Genomic DNA, 24,447 nt, shown 5'->3' with positions numbered 1-24,447 from the left:
TAGATCTACATTCAGCCACACAATAGACCCATCTTCCCAGTGTGTTCAAACTTGAGGGTATTAGCGATCAAAAATTTCGGATTTAGCCCTAAGCCCTACATACCATACATTAAGACCTTCTTCTCTTCCCACTACCGCCTTGTTGCTCAAAACCGGTATTGTGGTCATTTCTCTCGACCTGTTTCTAGTCTCTGCATACATAATGGGCACAGCTTGCTAATGGGTTTAAAGCTTCAAATCGTCCTCTTGCTCTAGTTAGAATAAAAGGAAAAAAAAATTTTGATTGAATTTAATGATAACTCTGGGTTGTGAAAGATTGACTCCATTTCTTAACACCTGTATTTAAAAAAAAAGGGGAGGGGAAAGCAATCTAAGAATGTGAGTTTTTTAAAATTCTTTTAAATAATGCTCTTGATGCATTTTAATGCAATTTGTTAGATGGCTGCCTGGTCGTCATATTTGCGCTCCGGAAGATCTTCTGGATGTCCCCAGTTTAAAACCTTGCCTAACGTCCTTTCCTGCAGTCCTACTGGAATACTGGTGTAAGTCGTAATGATAGGACATAATGATAGGACATAATGATGGGACATAATGATAGAACATAATGATCGGACATAATGATGGGACATAATGATGGGACATATTAATAAGACATAGTGATAGGACATAATGATGGGGCATAATGATGGGACATTATGATGGGACATAATGATAGGACATAATGATGGGACATAATGATGGGACATAATGATGGGACATAATGATGAAACATAATGATGGGACATAATGATAGGACATAATGATGACACATAATGATGGGACATAATGATGAAACATAATGATGGGACATAATGATGGGACATAATGATGGGACATTATGATGGGACATAATGATAGGACATAATGATGGGACATAATGATGGGACATAATGATGGGACATAATGATGAAACATAATGATGGGACATAATGATAGGACATAATGATGACACATAATGATGGGACATAATGATGAAACATAATGATGGGACATAATGATGGGACATAATGATGGGACATAATAATAAGACATAATGATAGGACATAATGATAGGACATAATGATAGGACATAATGATGGGACATAATGATAGGACATAATGATGGGATATATTGATGGGACATAATGATGAAACATAATGATGGGATATAATGATGGGACATAATGATATTACATAATGATGGGACATAATGATGACACATAATGATGGGACATAATGATGAAACATAATGATGGGACATAATAATAAGACATAATGAAAGGACATTATGATAGGACATAATGATGGGACATAATGATAGGACATAATGATGGGACATAATGATAGGACATAATGATGGGACATAATGATGGGACATAATGATAGGACATAATAATGGGACATAATGATTGGACATAATGATGGGACATAATAATAAGACATAATGAAAGGACATAATGATAGGACATATTGATAGGACATAATAATGGTCCATAATAATCTGAAGAAAAGTCTGATATGTACAAGTCACCATGTCACCATGCCAAATCACAATTTCAAGTCATCATGTCACCATATTGAGCCACCATGTCAAGTCACCACGTGAAGTCACTATGTCATGTCACCATATTGAGCCACCATGTCAAGTCACCACGTGGTCACTAAGTCATGTCACCATGTCAAGGTAACAATAAGGCTTGTCTTCGAGTCCGAAGATAAGTGAGGAATGCATTATTTCCCGTGGCTGCGGAGCCCCATCTGTGACCTACATATTTTGCCACAAGAAGGGCAAGCATAACCATTGTCCGCAGGTGGTCGATTTAGATTTTCTTTTCGCTATCTGCGTCCGTCCTCGGAAGCGGATTTTCTTTTGGTCTCAAATGTGAGTGACCTCCAGCTGTCTCGTTCTGAGGCCGCATGCAACTAGGTGTTCTCTTCTATGTCAGCTAAGGCAAGTTGGCGCCTAAGCTGGTCTTTGAAGCGTTTCGGTGTTACGTCGACCACCTTTTAGCTCACCATAAAAAGACTGCCTTTGGCATACGTTCGTCTCCCATACGGCATCTATCTTACCAGCGTAACTGGTAATAATATATGTGGGATTGTTATAAATGGAGTCTCAGTTGCATCCTGTGTGCAGAATACAGAAACATTTACGTCTGTGTACTGTAAATAGCGTCTAACAGCTTTAGAGTAATCAATTGTTTTGCTTGCGCCACAAATAAAAAACTTTTATTTGTTAAGAGTTATCTTTCGCTAAAGTGTCTTTAACATTGTTGTTATTTTATTTCTCTTTTCAGCCTTCAAAAGTATATATTTTCAATTTCCCCTGGGTTTTTTTTTAACGGCCCCCACAAGGAGAATAGAATCTATTATAATAGTTTTCTGTGGTCTGTCTGTCCGTCTATCCGTCCCTTCAAATTTCAGAAAGTAGAAAAGAAACTGATATTTTAGATCATTCAAAGTTCTGATGCAACGGCTACTTTTTCTTTTCCGAAAGTGAACCATCTAATGACTCTTTCTTACTAACACACTTCATCTATTCGTCACTCACTCACTCTAGCATTTACTCAAATCTAGTAGCTACTCACGCCCACTAATACATAATCACTCACCTAAAAACCCATGACTCTTATCTGACTAATTGCTATATATTTTCGATCTAGCTTTAACCTTCTTATGTTATCTCGTACCTAATTCTCACTAATTGTGTTACTGGGTCTTTTATTTCTGACACCAAAAGTTAACAATCAAAACACAAACATTCTAATATTAAAAGATGAAACATGAAAGCCTTAGATACGCTGGTTAACGTTTTTAAAAAATACTAATTCCTGTTATTTTTAGGTAATCAAATAGGTTAAAATAACAAATAGATCAAAGAATTAACACAATGATCGCTTCTGTAAGACATAGCTGAACCAAAATAAGTCCAGATATTATTTCAAAGCTTGTTGAGCTGATGAAATTATCTGATCTTTCTCTTTTTTTTTATCTATCAGATTATTGGAAACTGAAAAAAAAAAAAAAGGTATACATTGTATAGTATTCGATATTTTCTGATTAACTGTCTACAGTTGAAACAAAAATGTTTATATTAGGTCAACAAATAAAATATGCGGCCCGAGGGCTACATGTCACCTTTGTGGCTCAAAAAGAGGCTTCATGTATTTGCTTCATAAACGATTTTTTTTTAAATTTCGGCGCTTTAACCTTTCTAAAAGACAATGTGTACATCCTTCACAGGCAATCATAACACAAGACTTTTAGCCGATGAAAACCTTATCTATCCTGAGAGTGAGAAAAGCGAGCTAGACAACGAAGTGAAAGATGTTCTATCATACAACTATTTGTAATAGGCGATACATTTTTAACAAACGCTTATAATTTATTTAATTGTCAGTAAATCAAAGGGTGTAAAACTACTATAGTAACCAGACAAAACAGTTTTTAGAACAAGGGGGTAACATTTTGTGCGAAGGATACCTCTATCCGAGTCAACGGACAAAATAAGAATCAATAAAAAAAACAACAACTATTATTTAATTATATATATATGGCTCCTTTTGTCTCGAAAGGCAATGTATGCGCCCAAATGAGTCACTGGTTTTGGCTTAACCTTGAGACGGGGCAGAATCTGGTTGGCTAATCAAGCCAATTCTAGAGCGGCAGACTTTGCCACAATTCATACATGTGTATGCCTCTGATTCAGGGCTAGCGGACAGGGCAGCTTTCTTTTTTTCCCATAACATTATCTGACTTCACTTCTTACTAATTATTACTGTACATTAGCCACAGAACATTACAAAATAGAAATATACTTAATAACAGTTTCACTTGTATACAATGGCACTTTATCTATCACTGGGAAATCCATCAAGTCTTCCTAAAACGTCACTATCTTTAACTACTATTCAAAACAGTCTACGACTATGTCTAGATGAACGCCATGTTGGCCTCGTTCGCCTAAGTCTACTACGTCATTAGTCTGTCTTACTACGTCACTACTTTTACCGTCACTAAAAACAGTACACAATATATTTGTCTAACAAAACTTACATACTCTCTAAATTAGTACATTACAGGCTACACTCAGAGAATTTGGAGTGTGTACTTTGATTTTGTTTTTATATTGAAGAGGTATTTTTTAGCTTTAAACCTCGCAGAAAGGGGGGGGGGGTTAAACCTAAAAACCCATTTGGCTACGCTCATAGCATTTTTCAGTGTGTAATTTGCTTTTTTATATTGAAGAGGTGGTTTTATAGTAAATTTCGGAGGGGGTTTGAAATCAAAATCTTCCTTAATTATGCTCTTGGAATTTGGGGATTGTAGTTTGCATTATTTTTTGTTTGTTTTGTTTTATAGAAGAGGGGAATATAACTGCAAAACCCCTTTGGCTACGCTGGGGCAAGTGATGGCTGGGGGGATTTCATTTCGGGGGCATGATAGGTGGCATTGTCGTCATTTGGTCTTAGGTAGAGGAGACGACTCCAAAACGTGAGCCTGAAAGCTTGTGTTATTGTAGTGATTTTGATTTTGTTAACAGATATTATTACTAAAGTCTACTACATTTATTATATTATATATGAAGTTGTATTTGGCTTCCTTCACAAAAGGAAGTTATTCAAGCTATTTGAAGTTTTATTAGTTAATGGTTTAGTTGTCTACCAGTAGTTTGGTGCTACAAGTCAACGACCTGTAACAACGATATGTATGTAAATTTATAATATTTAATAATAATAATAATAATAATAATTTTATTTATAAAGCGCTGTTAACAAACAAAATGTAGGCTCAAGGCGTCTTATTTAAATGACCACAGCTTAATACACACACAAAGCCCCGACTTTAAAAATAGAGAAGACACTAGAACAATGGCTCTAGCAAGTGACTAAAAGTGGGCTTACAAAATATATAAATTATTTATGATCATCATAACAAATAGCCTTATGTTTATCACATTAAATATTTTTTCCTTTAATATGAGAATAAAGAAATAACGGTTCTGGTTAGATTTGTATTTGATTTTGTTTGTTTATGGATGCGGCAAAATATGTAGGTCACAGCTGTGGCTGCGTAGCAATGGGAAATACTGTATTCCTCATTAATCTTCGGAATAGAAGACAAGCCTTATTATTATTATATTAACGGTTTTGTCTGCGTTAGATTAAGCAAAAAAGTTCAAAGCTAGGACTTCGTAGTCACGTGAAATTTTGCATCCAAGGCAAGCTTTATTATACCATGATTATACTTTTAAAACATTTTCTTCATCCAGTCCAACTTTTTAAATTGTTGCCATAGGATAGTCAACACACGCTCTATACCTCTCCTTTGTGTGAGTACATAAAAGATATGGGTAATGTAAAAACAATAATCTAAATAAAATATTACATGTACATTTACCAATGTTGTCTTCTGAATGGAGTATTTAAGATTACCAGCAACTTTCTTTGAAGCGGCCAAAAGAATTAATTTTGAGTCGTTTCAATTGCCGCCGAACGAAATACCACAAATATTTATCAAGGATCTTCAAATCATTAATTTGCCGCCAACAGCCAGAGTTTTTGTTCGTCTTGCTGCTGTCTCTGGAGCTATTGCTGCGATAATGTGCATGTATGGATTGGAAGGTAAGTTTCTCTAAATCAGGGGTTCTCAACCTGTGGGTCGCGACCTCCTTGGGGGTCGATTGACCGTTTGCCAGGGGTCGCCTAAGACCAGCGAAACTATGGATTGTTATTATCTATTCTTCTATTGCTGTATGTGTGTGTGTGTGGGGGGGGGTCGCGGCAGAGTGGGGGATTGTAAAAAGAGGTCGCCGAACTTAAAAGGTTGAGAACCGCTGCTCTAGATGGAGTGTCCTTTAAATACACTTTTATTCACGATTATAATAACTTAATTTCTTATAATAATTATAAATGTTGTCTTTGAGTCCGAAGATTTATCTAGAGTGCAGTATTTTACGTGGCTAAGCAGTTCTAGCTAGGATCTATTTATTTTGCCACATCTAAAGCAGAAGAAACTTCTGTCGGTGGTAAAATTAATTTATGTTCGCAGACTAAGCCTGTTTCTTGCACTAGCTTTTGTTTTGGCTACATACGTGTATCCTGCGTTCGTTGTTTAGAAATCTTCATTTGTCTCTTTCCTAAGTTTAGTTGTTCTCCTCTCTCACTGGTAAGGCAATCTTGCACTATAATTGGTCTTTAAAAAGTTTCCTGAAAAAAGGGGGGGGGGGGGGTCACCTGCGCAGTCTCCTTTAAAGTTCGGGAGACATTTGACGTGGGAAACACAGGGGGAAACTCAATGGCGAATACAAAACAATGAAGCCCTAACATATGCTCAAGGCGGCGCTTAAAGACCCATAAAAGACGTCAACAAGAATTAAAGACAAAATAATTTAAATAAATTTTAAATATACTTTTTCCGGGCTAAACTAGTGAAGCATGTGGTTGTGTGGTCGAAAGTAAGAGAAGCATGTGGGTGTGTGGTCTAAAGTAGAGGAGCCTGTGGTTGTGTGGTCTAAAGTAGAGAAGCATGTGGTTGTGTGGTGTAAAGTAGTGAAGCATGTGGTTGTGTGGACTAAAGTAAAGAAACATGTGGATGTGTGGTCTAAAGTAGAGAAGTATGTGGTTGTGTGGTCTAAAGTAGTGAAGCATGTGGTTGTGTGGTCTAAAGTAGTGAAGCATGTGGTTGTGTGGTCTAAAGTAGTAAAGCATGTGGTTGTGTGGTCTAAAGTAGTGAAGCATGTGGTTGTGTGGTCTAAAGTAGAGAAGTATGTGGTTGTGTGGTCTAAAGTAGTGAAGCATGTGGTTGTGTGGTCTAAAGTAGTGAAGTATGTGGTTGTGTGGTCTAAAGTAGTGAAGCATGTGGTTGTGTGGTCTAAAGTAGTGAAGCATGTGGTTGTGTGGTCTAAAGTAGAGAAGCATATGGTTGTGTGGTCTAAGGTAGAGAAGTATGTGGTTATGTGGTCTAAAGTAGTGAAGTATGTGGTTGTGTGGTCTAAAGTAGTGAAGCATGTGGTTGTGTGGTCTAAAGTAGAGAAGTATGTGGTTGTGTGGTCTAAAGTAGAGAAGTATGTGGTTGTGTGGTCTAAAGTAGAGAAGTATGTTGTTATGTGGTCTAAAGTAGAGAAGTATGTGGTTATGTGGTCTAAAGTAGTGAAGCATGTGGTTGTGTGGTCTAAAGTAGTGAAGTATGTGGTTGTGTGGTCTAAAGTAGTGAAGCATGTGGTTGTGTGGTCTAAAGTAGTGAAGCATGTGGTTGTGTGGTCTAAAGTAGAGAAGCATATGGTTGTGTGGTCTAAAGTAGAGAAGTATGTGGTTATGTGGTCTAAAGTAGTGAAGTATGTGGTTGTGTGGTCTAAAGTAGTGAAGCATGTGGTTGTGTGGTCTAAAGTAGAGAAGTATGTGGTTGTGTGGTCTAAAGTAGAGAAGTATGTGGTTATGTGGTCTAAAGTAGAGAAGTATGTGGTTGTGTGGTCTAAAGTAGTGAAGCATGTGGTTGTGTGGTCTAAAGTAGAGAAACATGTGGTTGTGTGGACTAAAGTAGAGAAGTATGTGGTTGTGTGGACTAAAGTAAAGAAACATGTGGATGTGTGGTCTAAAGTAGAGAAGTATGTGGTTCTGTGGTCTAAAGTAGTGAAGTATGTGGTTGTGTGGTCTAAAGTAGAGAAGTATGTGGTTGTGTGGACTAAAGTAAAGAAACATGTGGATGTGTGGTCTAAAGTAGAGAAGTATGTGGTTGTGTGGTCTAAAGTAGTGAAGCATGTGGTTGTGTGGTCTAAAGTAGTGAAGCATGTGGTTGTGTGGTCTAAAGTAGAGAAGCATATGGTTGTGTGGTCTAAAGTAGAGAAGTATGTGGTTATGTGGTCTAAAGTAGTGAAGTATGTGGTTGTGTGGTCTAAAGTAGTGAAGCATGTGTTTGTGTGGTCTAAAGTAGAGAAGTATGTGGTTGTGTGGTCTAAAGTAGAGAAGTATGTGGTTGTGTGGTCTAAAGTAGAGAAGTATGTGGTTATGTGGTCTAAAGTAGAGAAGTATGTGGTTATGTGGTCTAAAGTAGAGAAGTATGTGGTTGTCTGGTCTAAGGTAGAGAAGTATGTTGTTGTGTGGTCTAAAGTAGAGAAGTATGTGGTTGTGTGGTCTAAAGTAGAGAAGTATGTGGTTGTCTGGTCTAAAGTAGTGAAGCATGTGGTTGTGTGGTCTAAAGTAGTGAAGTATGTGGTTGTGTGGTCTAAGGTAGAGAAGTATGTGGTTGTGTGGTCTAAAGTAGTGAAGCATGTGGTTGTGTGGTCTAAAGTAGTGAAGCATGTGGTTGTGTGGTCTAAAGTAGAGAAGCATATGGTTGTGTGGTCTAAAGTAGAGAAGTATGTGGTTATGTGGTCTAAAGTAGTGAAGTATGTGGTTGTGTGGTCTAAAGTAGAGAAGTATGTGGTTGTGTGGTCTAAAGTAGAGAAGTATGTGGTTATGTGGTCTAAAGTAGAGAAGTATGTGGTTGTGTGGTCTAAGGTAGAGAAGTATGTGGTTGTGTGGTCTAAAGTAGTGAAGCATGTGGTTGTGTGGTCTAAAGTAGTGAAGCATGTGGTTGTGTGGTCTAAAGTAGAGAAGCATATGGTTGTGTGGTCTAAAGTAGAGAAGTATGTGGTTATGTGGTCTAAAGTAGTGAAGTATGTGGTTGTGTGGTCTAAAGTAGAGAAGTATGTGGTTGTGTGGTCTAAAGTAGAGAAGTATGTGGTTATGTGGTCTAAAGTAGAGAAGTATGTGGTTGTGTGGTCTAAAGTAGTGAAGCATGTGGTTGTGTGGTCTAAAGTAGAGAAACATGTGGTTGTGTGGTCTAAAGTAGAGAAGTATGTGGTTGTGTGGTCTAAAGTAGTGAAGCATGTGGTTGTGTGGTCTAAAGTAGAGAAGTATGTGGTTATGTGGACTAAAGTAGAGAAGTATGTGGTTGTGTGGACTAAAGTAAAGAAACATGTGGATGTGTGGTCTAAAGTAGAGAAGTATGTGGTTGTGTGGTCTAAAGTAGTGAAGTATGTGGTTGTGTGGTCTAAAGTAGAGAAGTATGTGGTTGTGTGGACTAAAGTAAAGAAACATGTGGATGTGTGGTCTAAAGTAGAGAAGTATGTGGTTGTGTGGTCTAAAGTAGTGAAGCATGTGGTTGTGTGGTCTAAAGTAGTGAAGCATGTGGTTGTGTGGTCTAAAGTAGAGAAGCATATGGTTGTGTGGTCTAAAGTAGAGAAGTATGTGGTTATGTGGTCTAAAGTAGTGAAGTATGTGGTTGTGTGGTCTAAAGTAGTGAAGTATGTGGTTGTGTGGTCTAAAGTAGAGAAGTATGTGGTTGTGTGGTCTAAAGTAGAGAAGTATGTGGTTATGTGGTCTAAAGTAGAGAAGTATGTGGTTATGTGGTCTAAAGTAGAGAAGTATGTGGTTGTCTGGTCTAAGGTAGAGAAGTATGTTGTTGTGTGGTCTAAAGTAGAGAAGTATGTGGTTGTGTGGTCTAAAGTAGAGAAGTATGTGGTTGTCTGGTCTAAAGTAGTGAAGCATGTGGTTGTGTGGTCTAAAGTAGTGAAGTATGTGGTTGTGTGGTCTAAAGTAGTGAAGTATGTGGTTGTGTGGTCTAAAGTAGTGAAGTATGTGGTTGTGTGGTCTAAAGTAGTGAAGTATGTGGTTGTGTGGACTAAAGTAAAGAAACATGTGGATGTGTGGTCTAAAGTAGAGAAGTATGTGGTTGTGTGGTCTTAAGTAGAAAAGTGTGTGGTTATGTGGTCTAAAGTAGAGAAGTATGTGGTTGTGTGGTCTAAAGTAGTGAAGCATGTGGTTATGTGGTCTAAAGTAGAGAAGTATGTGGTTGTGTGGTCTAAAGTAGAGAAGTATGTGGTTATGTGGTCTAAAGTAGAGAAGTATGTGGTTATGTGGTCTAAAGTAGTGAAACATGTGGTTGTGTGGTCTAAAGTAGTGAAGTATGTGGTTGTGTGGTCTAAAGTAGTGAAGCATGTGGTTGTGTGGTCTAAAGTAGTGAAGCATGTGGTTGTGTGGTCTAAAGTAGAGAAGCATATGGTTGTGTGGTCTAAAGTAGTGAAGTATGTGGTTGTGTGGTCTAAAGTAGTGAAGCATGTGGTTGTGTGGTCTAAAGTAGAGAAGTATGTGGTTGTGTGGTCTAAAGTAGAGAAGTATGTGGTTATGTGGTCTAAAGTAGAGAAGTATGTGGTTGTGTGGTCTAAAGTAGTGAAGCATGTGGTTGTGTGGTCTAAAGTAGAGAAACATGTGGTTGTGTGGTCTAAAGTAGAGAAGTATGTGGTTGTGTGGTCTAAAGTAGTGAAGCATGTGGTTGTGTGGTCTAAAGTAGAGAAGTATGTGGTTATGTGGACTAAAGTAGAGAAGTATGTGGTTGTGTGGACTAAAGTAAAGAAACATGTGGATGTGTGGTCTAAAGTAGAGAAGTATGTGGTTGTGTGGTCTAAAGTAGTTAAGTATGTGGTTATGTGGACTAAAGTAGAGAAGTATGTGGTTGTGTGGACTAAAGTAAAGAAACATGTGGATGTGTGGTCTAAAGTAGAGAAGTATGTGGTTGTGTGGTCTAAAGTAGTGAAGCATGTGGTTGTGTGGTCTAAAGTAGAGAAGTATGTGGTTATGTGGTCTAAAGTAGAGAAGTATGTGGTTGTGTGGTCTAAAGTAGTGAAGCATGTGTTTGTGTGGTCTAAAGTAGAGAAGTATGTGGTTGTGTGGTCTAAAGTAGAGAAGTATGTGGTTATGTGGTCTTAAGTAGAGAAGTATGTGGTTATGTGGTCTAAAGTAGAGAAGTATGTGGTTGTGTGGTCTAAGGTAGAGAAGTATGTTGTTGTGTGGTCTAAAGTAGAGAAGTATGTGGTTGTGTGGTCTAAAGTAGAGAAGTATGTGGTTGTGTGGTCTAAAGTAGTGAAGCATGTGGTTGTGTGGTCTAAAGTAGTGAAGTATATGGTTGTGTGGTCTAAAGTAGTGAAGTATGTGGTTGTGTGGTCTAAAGTAGTGAAGTATGTGGTTGTGTGGTCTAAAGTAGTGAAGTATGTGGTTGTGTGGACTAAAGTAAAGAAACATGTGGATGTGTGGTCTAAAGTAGAGAAGTATGTGGTTGTGTGGTCTAAAGTAGTGAAGTATGTGGTTGTGTGGTCTAAAGTAGTGAAGCATGTGGTTGTGTGGACTAAAGTAAAGAAACATGTGGTTGTGTGGTCTAAAGTAGAGAAGTATGTTGTTGTATGGTCTAAAGTAGAGAAGTATGTGGTTGTTTGGTCTAAAGTAGAGAAGTATGTGGTTGTGTGGTCTAAAGTATAGAAGTATGTGGTTGTTGTGGTATATCCGGGCTTCCTGGGCTCAATGGAGAGCGAGTTTGAAATATTTTAGTGAAATACCCAACAATCCTTAAAGTTTGTGGGAGAACAAAATGCAACACAGCTAGAAATGTTTAGTCCCTAGGGGAAAGGACTATCTGGGGTACATATGGAGTGAAAACTTAATAAGGCTTATTATCAAATTAGAAGCATAGAACCCATAAGAAGCCAATGGAATGAATGCAGGAGAGGCAGATGACTTAGAACTATCCGTGCTGAGGATGAGTTGGGCGTAAGGAGTTAGCACTGCCATCTCTAGGGCACAAGATTAAATGAGACTATATCTATATTCTCAGTTAAATGTCAAGTTTGTTTTTTCTTATGTTAAAATTTCAGTCTTGTATACACCAGTTCCAATGGAGCCGCAGGAAGTAATCTCCAATGTAAGTTTTTGGCTTTACATGTGTTATGTTAATAAGTTATCTATGTCAAGTGAACCAGTGGGACGACTAAACCAATTGTTTAGCTGATAAAGGTGGTGCAATATATTTCTTGGGTCTATGGACATTATTTGTTAGTTAATACGATAGATATGATTGGTTACTTCAGGTAATTGACCCAATATCTTTGTGGACGAATGAAATTATTGGTTGGTTGAAAGAAGTAACCCAGTTTAAGTGATCCATTTGTTTAGGCTTGAAAAAGGCCCAGTAGCTAAATTTAGCTGTTTTTTTTTTATAGAGCGCTACTTTCGTGCTCTCAACATGCTCAGAGCGCTATGGTCCAATCTCAGTTGTAGACCAGTGGGAGGGGGAGGAGGTATCTAGGAGTTGGTTTTCCGTGCTGCCTTTAGGTGAGCAGTAAACATAACTCTTCCCGAGTCTGGTGTCGAACCTCGAGACCCCTTCGTATATAGCCAAGACAAGACAAGTTCAAGCGTACTTAGCCTCTAGATTAGGGGCTCCACTAGACAATACTAGTTAAGACAAGTGAGCTAGTAGATAAGTTTTGACCAAATAAGTCGAGACAAACCCCCCGCCCCCTCGCATTTCTTTCTGCTAATTTGACTTATAAAATGTAATAAGTATATTCAAAGAAAGTTTAGACATCATTTTAAATATGCATGAAGATATTTTAGCCTCTCATACGGTATTTCGTATGGGATCATCTTCTGATACAGAATGTGTCATTTTTTAAAAAGCCTTCACAATAATCGACCCAGTGCTCGCAATGTGTGGATGAGTCGCTTGGCTACCTAACTAAGGGGGCTCAAGTTTATATCCCGACCTACAGTAGAAATGTTAGAAATGTGACTAGAGTTTAAGTTTGCTTCAGAAAATCTTCCCAGATACCTCCCTTCCCCCCACACATCCATGAAAGTGTTTGGGCCAGAGTACACTCAACATGATATAATGACTGAACATAATATAATGACTGAACATGATATAATGATTGAACATGATATAATGACTGAACATGATATAATGACTGAACATGATATAATGACTGAACATGATATAATGACTGAACATGATATAATTGACCACGAATAATCAATACTAACGAATGTCATTTTTAAGTATTAACCATTTTTAAAAAATAACCTTTTTTTTTTCAGGTCGAGTTTAGTCCAAGTAAGTAAACGTTTTACTTATATTCAATTTTCATCTTACCGTCTGTCACAACACACACACACACAAGATGTCACAATGTGTGTTGTGGTGCCGGGGATTTTATTTGAATTAAAAATAGTTGAATAAATGACGATCTAGGAATCACAATACAAGATTCTTTGTAAAAACACAACTCTGGAACTTTATTTAAATATAAAACGTAAGTACAGCTAATGTACAAATTACAGATCAATCAACACAAAATATCACAAAGGCTTTTAAAACAGAGCTCTTAGAAGACCGACTGACTACTATGAAAATATTTTATCGACTGGCGTTCTCTCTACTCTCGCCAATTCTCTGGCGCTAACTCTTTAAAAAAATGTCTTCACTTAATTTCAAATCAACCAATAGATTTGCAACATCATAATCACGTCTTGGGTAAAACCTGAGGTGCTGTCAAGGGTCTAAATTTGTGGGGTAATTCCTGAGGCTCAGTCAAGGGTTTATATTTCTTTTAAATGTGAAATGTACAAATAATTCTATAATGGCATCTGTGACATATTACCCCCCCCCTCCATTTAGCATTTGTATGGTAATAGAAATGCTCATATGTATTAAAAATATTTAAATATACACAAAATACCATACATGAAATTATAGAAAAATTATTATAGCTTTTTTTATATAGCGCTACTTTCATGCTTATAGCATGCTCAGAGCGCTTTTGGTCCAATCTCATTTGTGGACCGGTGGGGGGGAGGGGGTATCTAGGAGTTAGTTTTCCGTGCTGCCTTTAGGCGCTCAGTAAACACAACTCTGCCCGAGTCGGGTGTCGAACCTCGAGCCCCCTTCTAGGTAGCCAAGACGAGCCAAGTTCAAGCGCACTTAGCCTCTCGACCACGCTTGAGGTAACATATGACAATGCTCTGAAAAATAAAGTCAACTTGGAGATAACAATAAAAAAAAATGTAAATGCAGTGTCAGGTATATGAGAATAAAATTATTGATGACTTTGAACACCTGTTTCACTATTCAAGTGGTTATGAAAATGAGACAATGCTTGTCATGAACAATATCAAAAGTTGTATAAAGCATAATACTTGAATAAATTAAATCTTGAATTGAATAAGTTACTTCTTTTCATGGTGCTTTATGATGAAATTAAAATATGACAATACAAAACTGATATACTACACCTGTGGAAGAAAAATATATACACAATTATGTAAAGAATTAAATACATCTGGAAAGTGTGTCAGCGAAGACATTATCACGTCCAGGAATTGTCTTGACCTCAAATTGGTAGTCTGTGAGTTGTAGACTCCACCGAGTTAAACGACTGTTCGCTAACTTCTTTGAGTTCAGAAATGCTAGTGGTGCATGATCAGTTAGGAGTGTGAAATTAGCACTAGTAGATATCTGGAGAACTTGGCTATGGCCCATACAATGGCTAGACATTCACGATCGATGGTTGAGTATCTGGTTTCAGCTGTTGACAACTTCCTGCTGATGAAAAATACTGGGTGCAAAGTCTCTTGGCATTTCTGTGAAGTGTCTTGGTATTTCTGCATTAGGCATGCACCTATATCTGAAGATGAAGCATCTGTGGCGAGGTAAAATTGCTTCTCTGGATTCGGAAGTTTGAGAATAGTGTCTCTTGAGAATTCAGCTTTAATTTTCTAAATATTTGTATGTAACTTTGTAGACCATGGAATCTTCGTTGGTTGTCCTTTCTTAGTGAGTTCAATCAATGGAGCTATGAGTGCTGTGTAACCTGGTATGAAATGTCTGTATAAATTACACAGACCCAAAATACTTCTCACTTGCTTTTTACTGGTGGGGACTTTGATGTCTAGTATGCGTTGAATAATGTTCTCTTGTGGCCTCAGCGAATTGTAGCTGACTCTATAACCCAGGAAGGATATTTCTGACATGGCTAGTTCTACCTTACTAGGCTTTATGGTAAAACCATGTTGTTTCAGTATGCTGAAAACTTCTTGTAGTCCTTTGATATGTTCGTTCCATGTCTTATGGAATATGCAAATGTCATCTATATATGACACTGTGTCAGAGCGATTGCCTAGTATGCTGTGAATGGCTCTATTAAAGGTGCTGCTGGCGTTGACTAGACCAAATGGCATGAAGTTGAAATGGAATAGTCCATAAGCTGTGGTGAATGCCGTAAACTGTTTGCATTCTTGTCGAACTGGTATTTGGTAATAACCTCTGGACAGGTCTATTTTGGTGAAGAACTTTGCCTCTGAAAATTTGGTCATAAGATCTTCAGGATTTGGCATAGGATATGAGTCGAGTTGGGTTATTTTATTCAACTGTCTGAAGTCGACACACATTCTTGGAGTTGTCGTTTGCTTCCGTTTGACAAGAACTATTGGTGCAGCATATGGAGAGTTGGAATGTTCAATGATTCCTTGCTCTAATAGTTGGTTAATTTCTTGTTTAAGAAAGTCTCTGTAGTGTACTGGTAATGGATAAGGTCTTGCTTTTGTAGGCTTGGAATTAGTAAGTATTATATTGTGTTCCGCAATTGACGTTTTGCCTGGAACATCTGTAAATATGTCTGAATTTTCTTTGAGAATGGTAGTCAGTTCTTTCTGCTTTTGTGGTGTCATTGAATTGAGTTTGATGTCTTGCCAAAATTCAGTTTGTTTGGTAGTTGTTTGTGGCATATTGATGTCGTCAAATTCAGACGTGTCATTTTCATCTTCTTCTGGTATGATTGCAAGACAAGATATGGCTCTTTCATTTTGTTCTGGGCTTGTGGTACCTTCTGTTATTGTGTTATATTTTTGTAACATGTTGACGTGATAGATTTTCTTTTTGTTGTGTATGTCTATCTCATAGTCAACATCTGTTATCTTTCTGAGTATGGAGAATGGACCTTGCCATTTGATGAATAGTCTGTTGCTTTTGTCTGGTAGTAACAGACATACTTGATCTCCTGGTTCAAATTGTTTCAGTGTTCTGTTTCTATTGACTCTCATTCTGGTATTGGAGTTTGCTATGGCTGTGGCTTCATTTGCTTTTTCACATGCAGATATGACTATGTTTCTGGTATCTTGCACATGTTGAAACGCTGTCTTGGGTTCTGATGAGATTGAGTTTTGGCGAATAATAGCTTCTTTGAGGATTGCCATCGGTCCTCGTGGGTTGGCGCCATAAACCATCTCGAAAGGTGAGAATCCTGTGGTTTCTTGAGGACTTTCTCTGTATGCAAACAGAGCTGCTGGTAGCAATAAGTCCCAATTCTGCGGATTGTCGTGTGCTATTTTTGAAATGCACCTCTTCAAAGTACCGTTGAATCGTTCGCAAAGCCCGTTGCTTTGGGGATGGTAGGGCGTTGTGAACTTCATCTTGATGTGGTACATGTTCATGAAGTCTTTGGTAATGTCAGCTGTGAACTGTGTGCCTCTGTCAGAGAGGATAACTTCTGGGAAACCAATTCTGGAAAATATCTCTGACAAAGCTCTGGTGATGTCAAGCGCTGTAATGTTGACTAGAGGTACTGCTTCTGTCCATCTTGTACATGTGTCAATCAATGTCAGGACATATCGATGGTTTCTTGCTGAAGCTACTGGCATGGGACCAATCAAATCAACTGAGACTTTTTGGAATGGCTTGTCTGTCAATTCCATATCTTGAATAGGTGCCTGTGATTTGTTGTTCTTAGGTCCTTTGACTTTTTCAAATATGACATGACTTCACGTATTTCTTGACGTCTTTAATGATACTTGGCCAATAAAATTCTTTGAAGATTCTGGCTTTAGTTTTGATTACACCCATATGGCTGGCGTGTGCAATGTTATGTCCTGTTGCCAGTATTTCTTTCCTGTATTTCTGTGGCACTATTATTTGCTGAATGGTATTGTCTTTATGCATGGCATTCTTCACCAGGAGGCCATCTTGAAAATATGGTTTATTTGGTAGATTCAGCTGTTTGTTTGCTTGAGCCTTCTGATAAAGTATTTGCAATGTTGGATCTCGTTTCTGTTCTTCTTTGAAGTCATCATGTGTGAAATATGACGTCTTGATGGACTTCAGTTTGACCAGTTAGAGTTCTTGTATCATTGTTAGAGACTCTGGGCATGTCGTCTTGTTCTTCAAAGTTCAACAATGGACATTCGGGAATTGGAGGTGGACTTATGACCGGTAGGGATGGGCTTGATGTAACTGGGGGTGTCCATGTTGAATGTTCTTGATTGTTGCTGGCTACTGGACTAGTAACTGGTTCTGTTGCATTCTGCATAACTTGAGTAACTGAGGTAGTCATGTGATTATTTTGGCTAACTTGTTCAGGTGCCAAATGTTCTTGTTGTCTGGACATGGATCTTGTCATTACTGCCAAACATTTTTGACCTTGCTCTATGACATTTGTCCATTCAGTAAGTTCTTGAGGAGTGCATTCTTTAACTCCTTCCATGTTTCCAATGATTAGGTCCACTGGTAGATTGGGTGTTACTAATGCTTTTGTTTGACCACTGAAGAATGGTGTAGTAACATAAATGATGGCTTCAGGTAATTTGCTGACAGTTCCGTTGAAGGCAGTGGCTTGGACGTGGTTGCCTGTGAAACGGTTTGCGTGTACGAAGCGTTCATGTACTAATGTGGACGTGCTTCCGGTGTCACGAAGAACTTCCACCTTCTTGTCTCCTACAAAGCCTGGATAAAATTTGAGACCATTGGACTTTGCAATGACTGTCATAGTTGAATGCTCATTGTAATAGCTTCTGTTATATGAGCTTCTGTTTGGCATATATTGTGGTCTGGAGTCCTGTGAATGACTTCTGTAGCGAGGTTTGTTATCTGGTTTATTATTTCCAGGTGCTTTGTTGAGATTGTATTGCTCTCTATTGCTGTATCTTTGAGTTGGTGAAGTGGGTCTATCAAAATTTTGATTTTTGGAGTCTGCCTGTTTTTTCCAACATTCTTGAGTTTGGTGACCCTTTTTATGGCAATATGAACATTCTGTGGTTCTGCTGCGGCATTGAGATGTGAAATGCCCTAGTTTATGACATTTGTTGCATTTGATTTTGTCATCTGACTTATATCTTGCATTTTTGTCTTGAGCAAAACAGACAAAATTTTCTTCAACAGATGGTTTGACTGACTTGTTTGGATAGGCTGCTTTATATTGTCTGATGATCTTGGTTAATGTCTGGATATCAGTAGGATTTCTCTCTATAATGTAGGATTGAATATCTTCTGAGTGAGCATGGGTGATGTTGTCGATAATAATATGTTGACGAAGAGCTTGGTAACTTTCTTCTATTTTGGCCATGGATACCCATCTATCAAACCACATTGACATATTAGCTACAAAAATTTGAGGATCATCATTTTGCTGTGGCCTTTCATTATAGAATTTCTTTCTATAGTTGGCTGAAGTTGCTCCGTATTGGCGCAGTAGAGCTTCCTTGATATCAGAGTAAGTGCTGCGTTCATTGATGGACAGTTGTGAGCAAATGTTGACAGCTTTGCCAGTCAAGAGGGTGAGGAGTGAGCTCGACCAATGTGCTTCAGGTAGACCGGATGTTGTAGCTATTTCTTCAAATCTTATGAGATACGAGTCCATATTGTCAATGTTTTCGTTGAAAGCCGATATTTTGTTCATTAATCTGTATTTGTCAAACATATTTGAGTGACCTTAAGTTGGAATGCTTTCTTTATTTTCTTTCTTTTGTTTTTCGAATTCCATTTTTACTTTTTCATGTTGCCTTTGTTTTTCGGCATCTTGTCTTTGTTTTTCAGCTTCTTGCCTTTGTTTTTCGGATTCTTGCCTTTGTTTTTCGGCGTCTTGCCTTTGTTTTTCAGATTCTTGCCTTTGTTTTTCAGATTCTTGCTCTTGATATTCTTTCTCTTCTTGTTTCTCTGCCCACTGGTCTGGCTTTGGAATTTGCTTTTCTTTGGCTAATTCTATCAATTCGAAGAGTCGTTGTGTTCTAGAACCGGAAGCCATATTTAATTTTTTTGTTAGTTTCTTGTATTGGAGCAAAATGTTCAATATCTGGATTTTGGCTTTATCTCAGATATAATAATAATAATATAATGACAAAGTTCTTGAAGCCTCAATTTGCTAATAATGCTTGACAGTAAACTTGTAGTTACTGGAATCGTATGATTGAATATATAGATCTATTGAGCCGAGTACTTTTTACTGGTTTAACAGTTGGTTAAATCTGGTCTTCTGTTTACTTTGTGCCAGACAAATAATTATTTACTGGTCTTCTTTGTAATAACTATAATGCCAGTTATTTGCTTTACTGGTCTTTTATATTGCCAGTTATTTGCTTTACTGGTCTTTTATATTGCCAGTTATTTGATTTACTGGTCTTTTAATAGTGCCAGTTATTATGTATATTGGTCTTATTCCTTTTGCCAATTACATATAATAATAGATTTCGTGAGTTAGACGTAACTCTAACGAAAATCTTTATAAAAGAATTATCGATAACCAACTGACCTGTTAAACACAGAAATTCTGTCCTCCGTTAAATAAGAATGAAGTTCCTTTGAAGAGTTTAGAAATTGGTCCTAGATCTTGAATAAATTTCGTTAAAAGTTGTCCATAAACTTTTATTAGTCGGAGAGTGCCAGATATGTCACAACACACACACACACAAGATGTCACAATGTGTGTTGTGGTGCCGGGGATTTTATTTGAATTAAAAATAGTTGAATAAATGACGATCTAGGAATCACAATACAAGATTCTTTGTAAAAACACAACTCTGGAACTTTATTTAAATATAAAACGTAAGTACAGCTTATGTACAAATTACAGATCAATCAACACAAAATATCACAAAGGCTTTTAAAACAGAGCTCTTAGAAGACCGACTGACTACTATGAAAATATTTTATCGACTGGCGTTCTCTCTACTCTCGCCTATTCTCTGGCGCTAACTCTTTAAAAAAATGTCTTTGTTTAATTTCAAATCAACCAATAGATTTGCAACATCATAATCACGTCTTGGGTAAAACCTGAGGTGCTGTCAAGGGTCTAAATTTGTGGGGTAATTCCTGAGGCTCAGTCAAGGGTTTATATTTCTTTTAAATGTGAAATGTACAAATAATTCTATAATGGCATCTGTGACACCGTCAAACCCAATGCTAATTGTTCTTTGCTACTTACAAATTAAAATAATTAAAAAAATCTAATTTCTTAATTTAAAAGCATGGAACAATTGGAAAATGTTCATCTCAATTATTGTTTTCTTTTTATTAATGTCCAGGCTACCAGTCGTACAGAGTTAACAGTGCAATCAAACAGGTCAGTTTAAAATAACGTTACCTGCAGTGTGGACACTTGTCTTCTCTGAACGGCTTTATAAATATAACATGGGTTTGAGTTTTGTCTAAGAATCGAGTTTTAGACACGAATAAAAGAGTTTCTAGGGTTCAGAGTTTTTTTTCACGTTGTCTCAATGAAAATGACTTATAAAAAGGTGGCATTTAGATGCCTGCCTGGTAATGTGGTATGCGCTCTTTGATTCGAACCCTGCCTTCCTGAAGGAGGTATGGTCTAGAATGTATTCCTTTTAAAGGATCATCCGCAACTTGTCAAACATAACATGCTAGTCAATGCGATCACGGACATTCCTGGCAAGAGACTTCTATGAAAAGCTTCAGTTAATGTCTTTTAGACACTCGAGGGACACATTTCAGATAAACTATAATTCCAAATCCAAAATCACAGTTTGAATACCAACTTGAACTCTTTACGTTTGGCAGAGTAATAAAAATGTTTTGCTGGAAAAAGGGGGGGGGGCTGTTACAAAAAAGTGTCCAAAAAAAGATAGGGGAGGGAGGGGTATTGTAAAGTCAGTGAAGTATGTTTAAGGAAAGAAACAACAAGTGAGGTAAAAGGGGTGGGGGTAATGTTTGGTGAGTTAATTTTTTTGAAGCAAAAATAATGTCTGTTAATAATAAATAAAGAATGTTTTGAGGAAAGGGTTCTGTTTGGACACAGTTGCCATTTGTTTTGACTTTCAGTTGTCCTCTTTTCTAGTTTTTTTTCAATTATTTTTTTTTTACAGAATTTTGAAATGGCGAACAGACAACACTTTATTCACACTCTGGCTCTACTTGCTGTTCCCTTTTGTCGATGGCCCAGATTGGTAAAATGTAGAATATTGTAAATACGTTTTTTGATAGTGTATAGGACCCTTTTTTTTCAACTCACTCTGTCTGTCTGTCTGGTAAAAAGTTTGTACACGTGATTTTTCCCACACCCAATTTTGGATCAAACTGAAATTTTTGACAATTATTTGTTTTATCTGACATCGCAAGAATCAATTTTAAAAAATTAACCAATTAGTTTATTGACTATTGGTAATTAATTATTTTGTTTGGTATCTCAAACAAGCGAAAAAATGTTTACTTGACTGAAGTGGTGGTATAAGCTGAATTAATACCCTCTATAGGTCGCCGCTATAAAGTAAGTTTGAAAAAACAATAAATAACTATACAATCTTCTAAAGTCATAAGCACCTCTGTGTGGGTCACCACAACTTAAGCCCCACTAGTGTTCCCTTTTTCCGGCGAGGTTAGAGACCGAGATCACAAGAGAAGTATTCCCACAATAATCTTAACCTATTAACCTTCTCTTAACCGTGAAAGGGCCGTCACCGCAGCATACGATCTCAGAGAGTAACAGCATGTCGTATAGAACAGTTTAGTGAAGCCTTACTTTCATTGTCTCCCTTGTGTAATGCTTGCTCGCTGGAACATGTAATAGTAAACATTCTTTTTCCTTGACGCTTTCACTAGATATCCTCAATTAGGGTTACCAGTCATCTAGACTCCAATAGGAGAAAGAAAGGTAGCCCTAACCCAAACCCCTAACCTTATTTAGAAAAAAAAAACAAGACTAAGTACATTTTAAAACTAGCTTTTTAATTAATGTATTTCCTGCCAGTATTTCTAAGACTAAGACTAAGACTGCTTTATTGATCCTTACGGAAATTTGTTGTGATTACAAGGACTCGTTTCTCATATAAAGACAACACAACAGAAAAATACACATAAATACAACAGACAACATAAAGAGTTCATTCAGCGACTACACACAGGTATCTTGGTGCATTTCATGTTCCCTGATCAATGAGTGGCGGTGATAGAGTCTGACCGAGTGAGGTACGAACGAGTTTTTGTACCGCTCCGCTTCTAATCAAAGAATCTATCATAAAGCTGCTAGATCTAGTTCTTTAGTCTCAGACAAAACGACTTTTAGCAAAAGCTCAAAGTTTTTCACTAAAAGTTCACATCTTTCGTCACGGATCTTAGAAAGATGTAGTACTTAAAGGGTTAACATATTTAGTGTAGGCCTATCGTAGGAGTGACTTAACTTTAATTAACCCACTTGCGCCTATTGCGTTTGAGTTGCTACCTGTGTATGTTGTATAGCAAATGTTGATATAATGTTCTAATTAATAGTAATACTTGCTATTGTAAAACAAATATTAGAAGAGGGGGCCTTGCAGACATCCGTTAAATTGGGCTCCGCAATTTGTATGGCCGGCCCTGATAATTCCCGGGACTGCAAAAACAAAAAACAACACAATAAAAAAAGAACTTGAGGCGCTCATTTAATGAACAGCTATGAATGATTAATCTTTGAACGAAAATCTTATCATTCTACTATTTTAGAGTTCGTTTTGTCCATTTAAGCCAAAAGTATTAAAGTTTCAGCTCAGTTGATAATAAGAAATTGAAGTAAACAGCAATGTGAGCCGGACATTTTCGAAATATAGGCCTATGCGTTTGCTGGTGAAGGACACTACCCCCCAAAAAATGAGAACATGTTCCCTTTTTGCTTGACTTCTGCTAGCATAAAAATCTGATTTAATGTGCACAGTTTGCGATCATTTTCTGTGACAAAATATTTTGTATTTTCTCCTACTTCCGTTATATCAGACAGGACTAATTATACTCTCTCCTTTTTGTAAGCACACATTGCACACGCGTGTAGTATTTTATTATTTAAATATTAATCATTATTTATAACTATCCCCAGACAGGCACAGTCATGACTACTGGCATCATTGTTTTCTGTGGCAGCTGTTACTATTACGCTCTAACAGGAAACAAAAGCGCATTACATACAGCCCCCTATGGAGGGTACCTGCTGATTCTGGCCTGGATGTTGACGGCCATCTAGAACCACAAACAAATCCACATTTATAAACTCTCTTTTTAACATTATTTCATGCGAACTGAACTGCTTTTCATAAAATGATAGGCCCACCCTCTACGTACACACTATTAAACAGACAATTTGTAATATTTTGACGCTATAGGTAGGTCTCTGTGTGACCGTTTCCTAATAAAACATCCAGGGGTCAATTCTAAATAGATTTCTAAAAAGATTTCAATATATAGATTATTGCTATTTTTAGCCCTGCTCTGTAAGCTCACTGCAACGAAGGGAAATAAGTCTCAATTAGTTGTATCACTGCATGGGTTATGTCACATTTATAGACGGTTAACAGAAGCTATTAAATATGTTTTTATTTTATTAGGTGAGAAGAAAATTTTGTCGTAAAGATCTATGAATAAATTTAATAGACATTATATAGAGTTCAACATTTTTTTATGGTTACGTTATACCATAGGTGTAGCTAGCCATGTGCGGGTGGTGCGGGCCGCACGAGGCACTAGGATGTGAGGGGCGTCAAACGTTACCCCAGTATGTATTCAGTTCCTATTACCTTGAGCCTTTCGGTTAAAAACAACAGGATAATATACTGTAGACCTTATGACATTGGAGATAGCACTGAAGACTTTTCAGATAATGTTCGAATACTGATATGTTTATGAGCAAGAAAGCAAGTAAGATTTATTTGTAATGTCTCTTTTGTCTAGCTACCTTTTTGTTAACTAGCCCTAACAAGGAATACACACGTTATTTGAAGAAAAAATAAAGGAAGTCTTTTTGCGTTTTATTTCGATTTTTTTTTTTGGGAGGGCTTCATGAGGAGTTTCCGCACCGGGCATCATACAGATTACCCTAGCCACGCCACTGCGATATACAGAGAATATATTTATTAATTTTGTATGAGTGTTTTTGAAGTTTTTACTTTGTGTTTTCTTTTTGTTTTGCGTTAGAATGAAGTTATCTTCCCTTTGCGATGATAGATTACGTCTCTTTAATGATTCTACTGGAACAAAATCAATATCTCGTTTTCTCTATATTCTATTGTTTGTTTTTCAATTATCGTTTTATTTTAGTTTGGCCAGATGAAGTCAAATCTAATTGTCTCAAGTTCTAAGCAATTAAACAATTCAAATAGGCCTACTTTTAAAAAAGTAATTAATGACAGAATAATTTAATAAAATTATAAATTATGGCTTTTATATAGCGCTACTTTCATGCTCAGAGCGCTTTGATCCAATCTCAGTTGTGGACCAGTGGGAGGGGGGGAGGGGGTATCTAGGAGAAGGTTTTTCCGTGCTGCCTTTAGACACTCAGTAAACACAACTCTGCCCGAAACGGGTGTCGAACCT

At 37.3% G+C, this 24,447-nt stretch overlaps 1 protein-coding gene across 1 annotated transcript; it reads left to right on the top strand.

The window, feature by feature from the left end:
- Positions 1-5,343: 5,343 nt before the first annotated feature.
- Positions 5,344-24,092, top strand: LOC106080171 (transmembrane protein 256 homolog). The gene is made up of 6 exons (XM_056013225.1): positions 5,344-5,642; positions 11,705-11,751; positions 12,927-12,942; positions 20,175-20,212; positions 20,979-21,059; positions 22,958-24,092. Exons 1-6 carry the CDS (start codon positions 5,435-5,437, stop codon positions 23,099-23,101), a joined length of 534 nt encoding a protein of 177 aa, XP_055869200.1. The 5' UTR covers positions 5,344-5,434; the 3' UTR covers positions 23,102-24,092.
- Positions 24,093-24,447: the final 355 nt, after the last annotated feature.

This window comes from Biomphalaria glabrata, chromosome 15 (assembly GCF_947242115.1).
Source record: "Biomphalaria glabrata chromosome 15, xgBioGlab47.1, whole genome shotgun sequence".
NCBI lineage: Eukaryota > Metazoa > Mollusca > Gastropoda > Planorbidae > Biomphalaria > Biomphalaria glabrata.
The sequence above is the reverse complement of the archived record's forward strand: the minus strand, read 5'-3'. Positions and strand labels throughout refer to the sequence as shown.

Coding starts and splice junctions, on each gene's coding strand:
- LOC106080171 (XM_056013225.1), top strand. CDS start 5,435: ATGGAGTATTTAAGATTACCAGCAACTTTCTTTGAAGCGGCCAAAAGA. Junction 5,643..11,704: donor GTGCATGTATGGATTGGAAG/GTAAGTTTCTCT, acceptor TTAAAATTTCAG/TCTTGTATACACCAGTTCCA. Junction 21,060..22,957: donor TTTGTCGATGGCCCAGATTG/GTAAAATGTAGA, acceptor AACTATCCCCAG/ACAGGCACAGTCATGACTAC.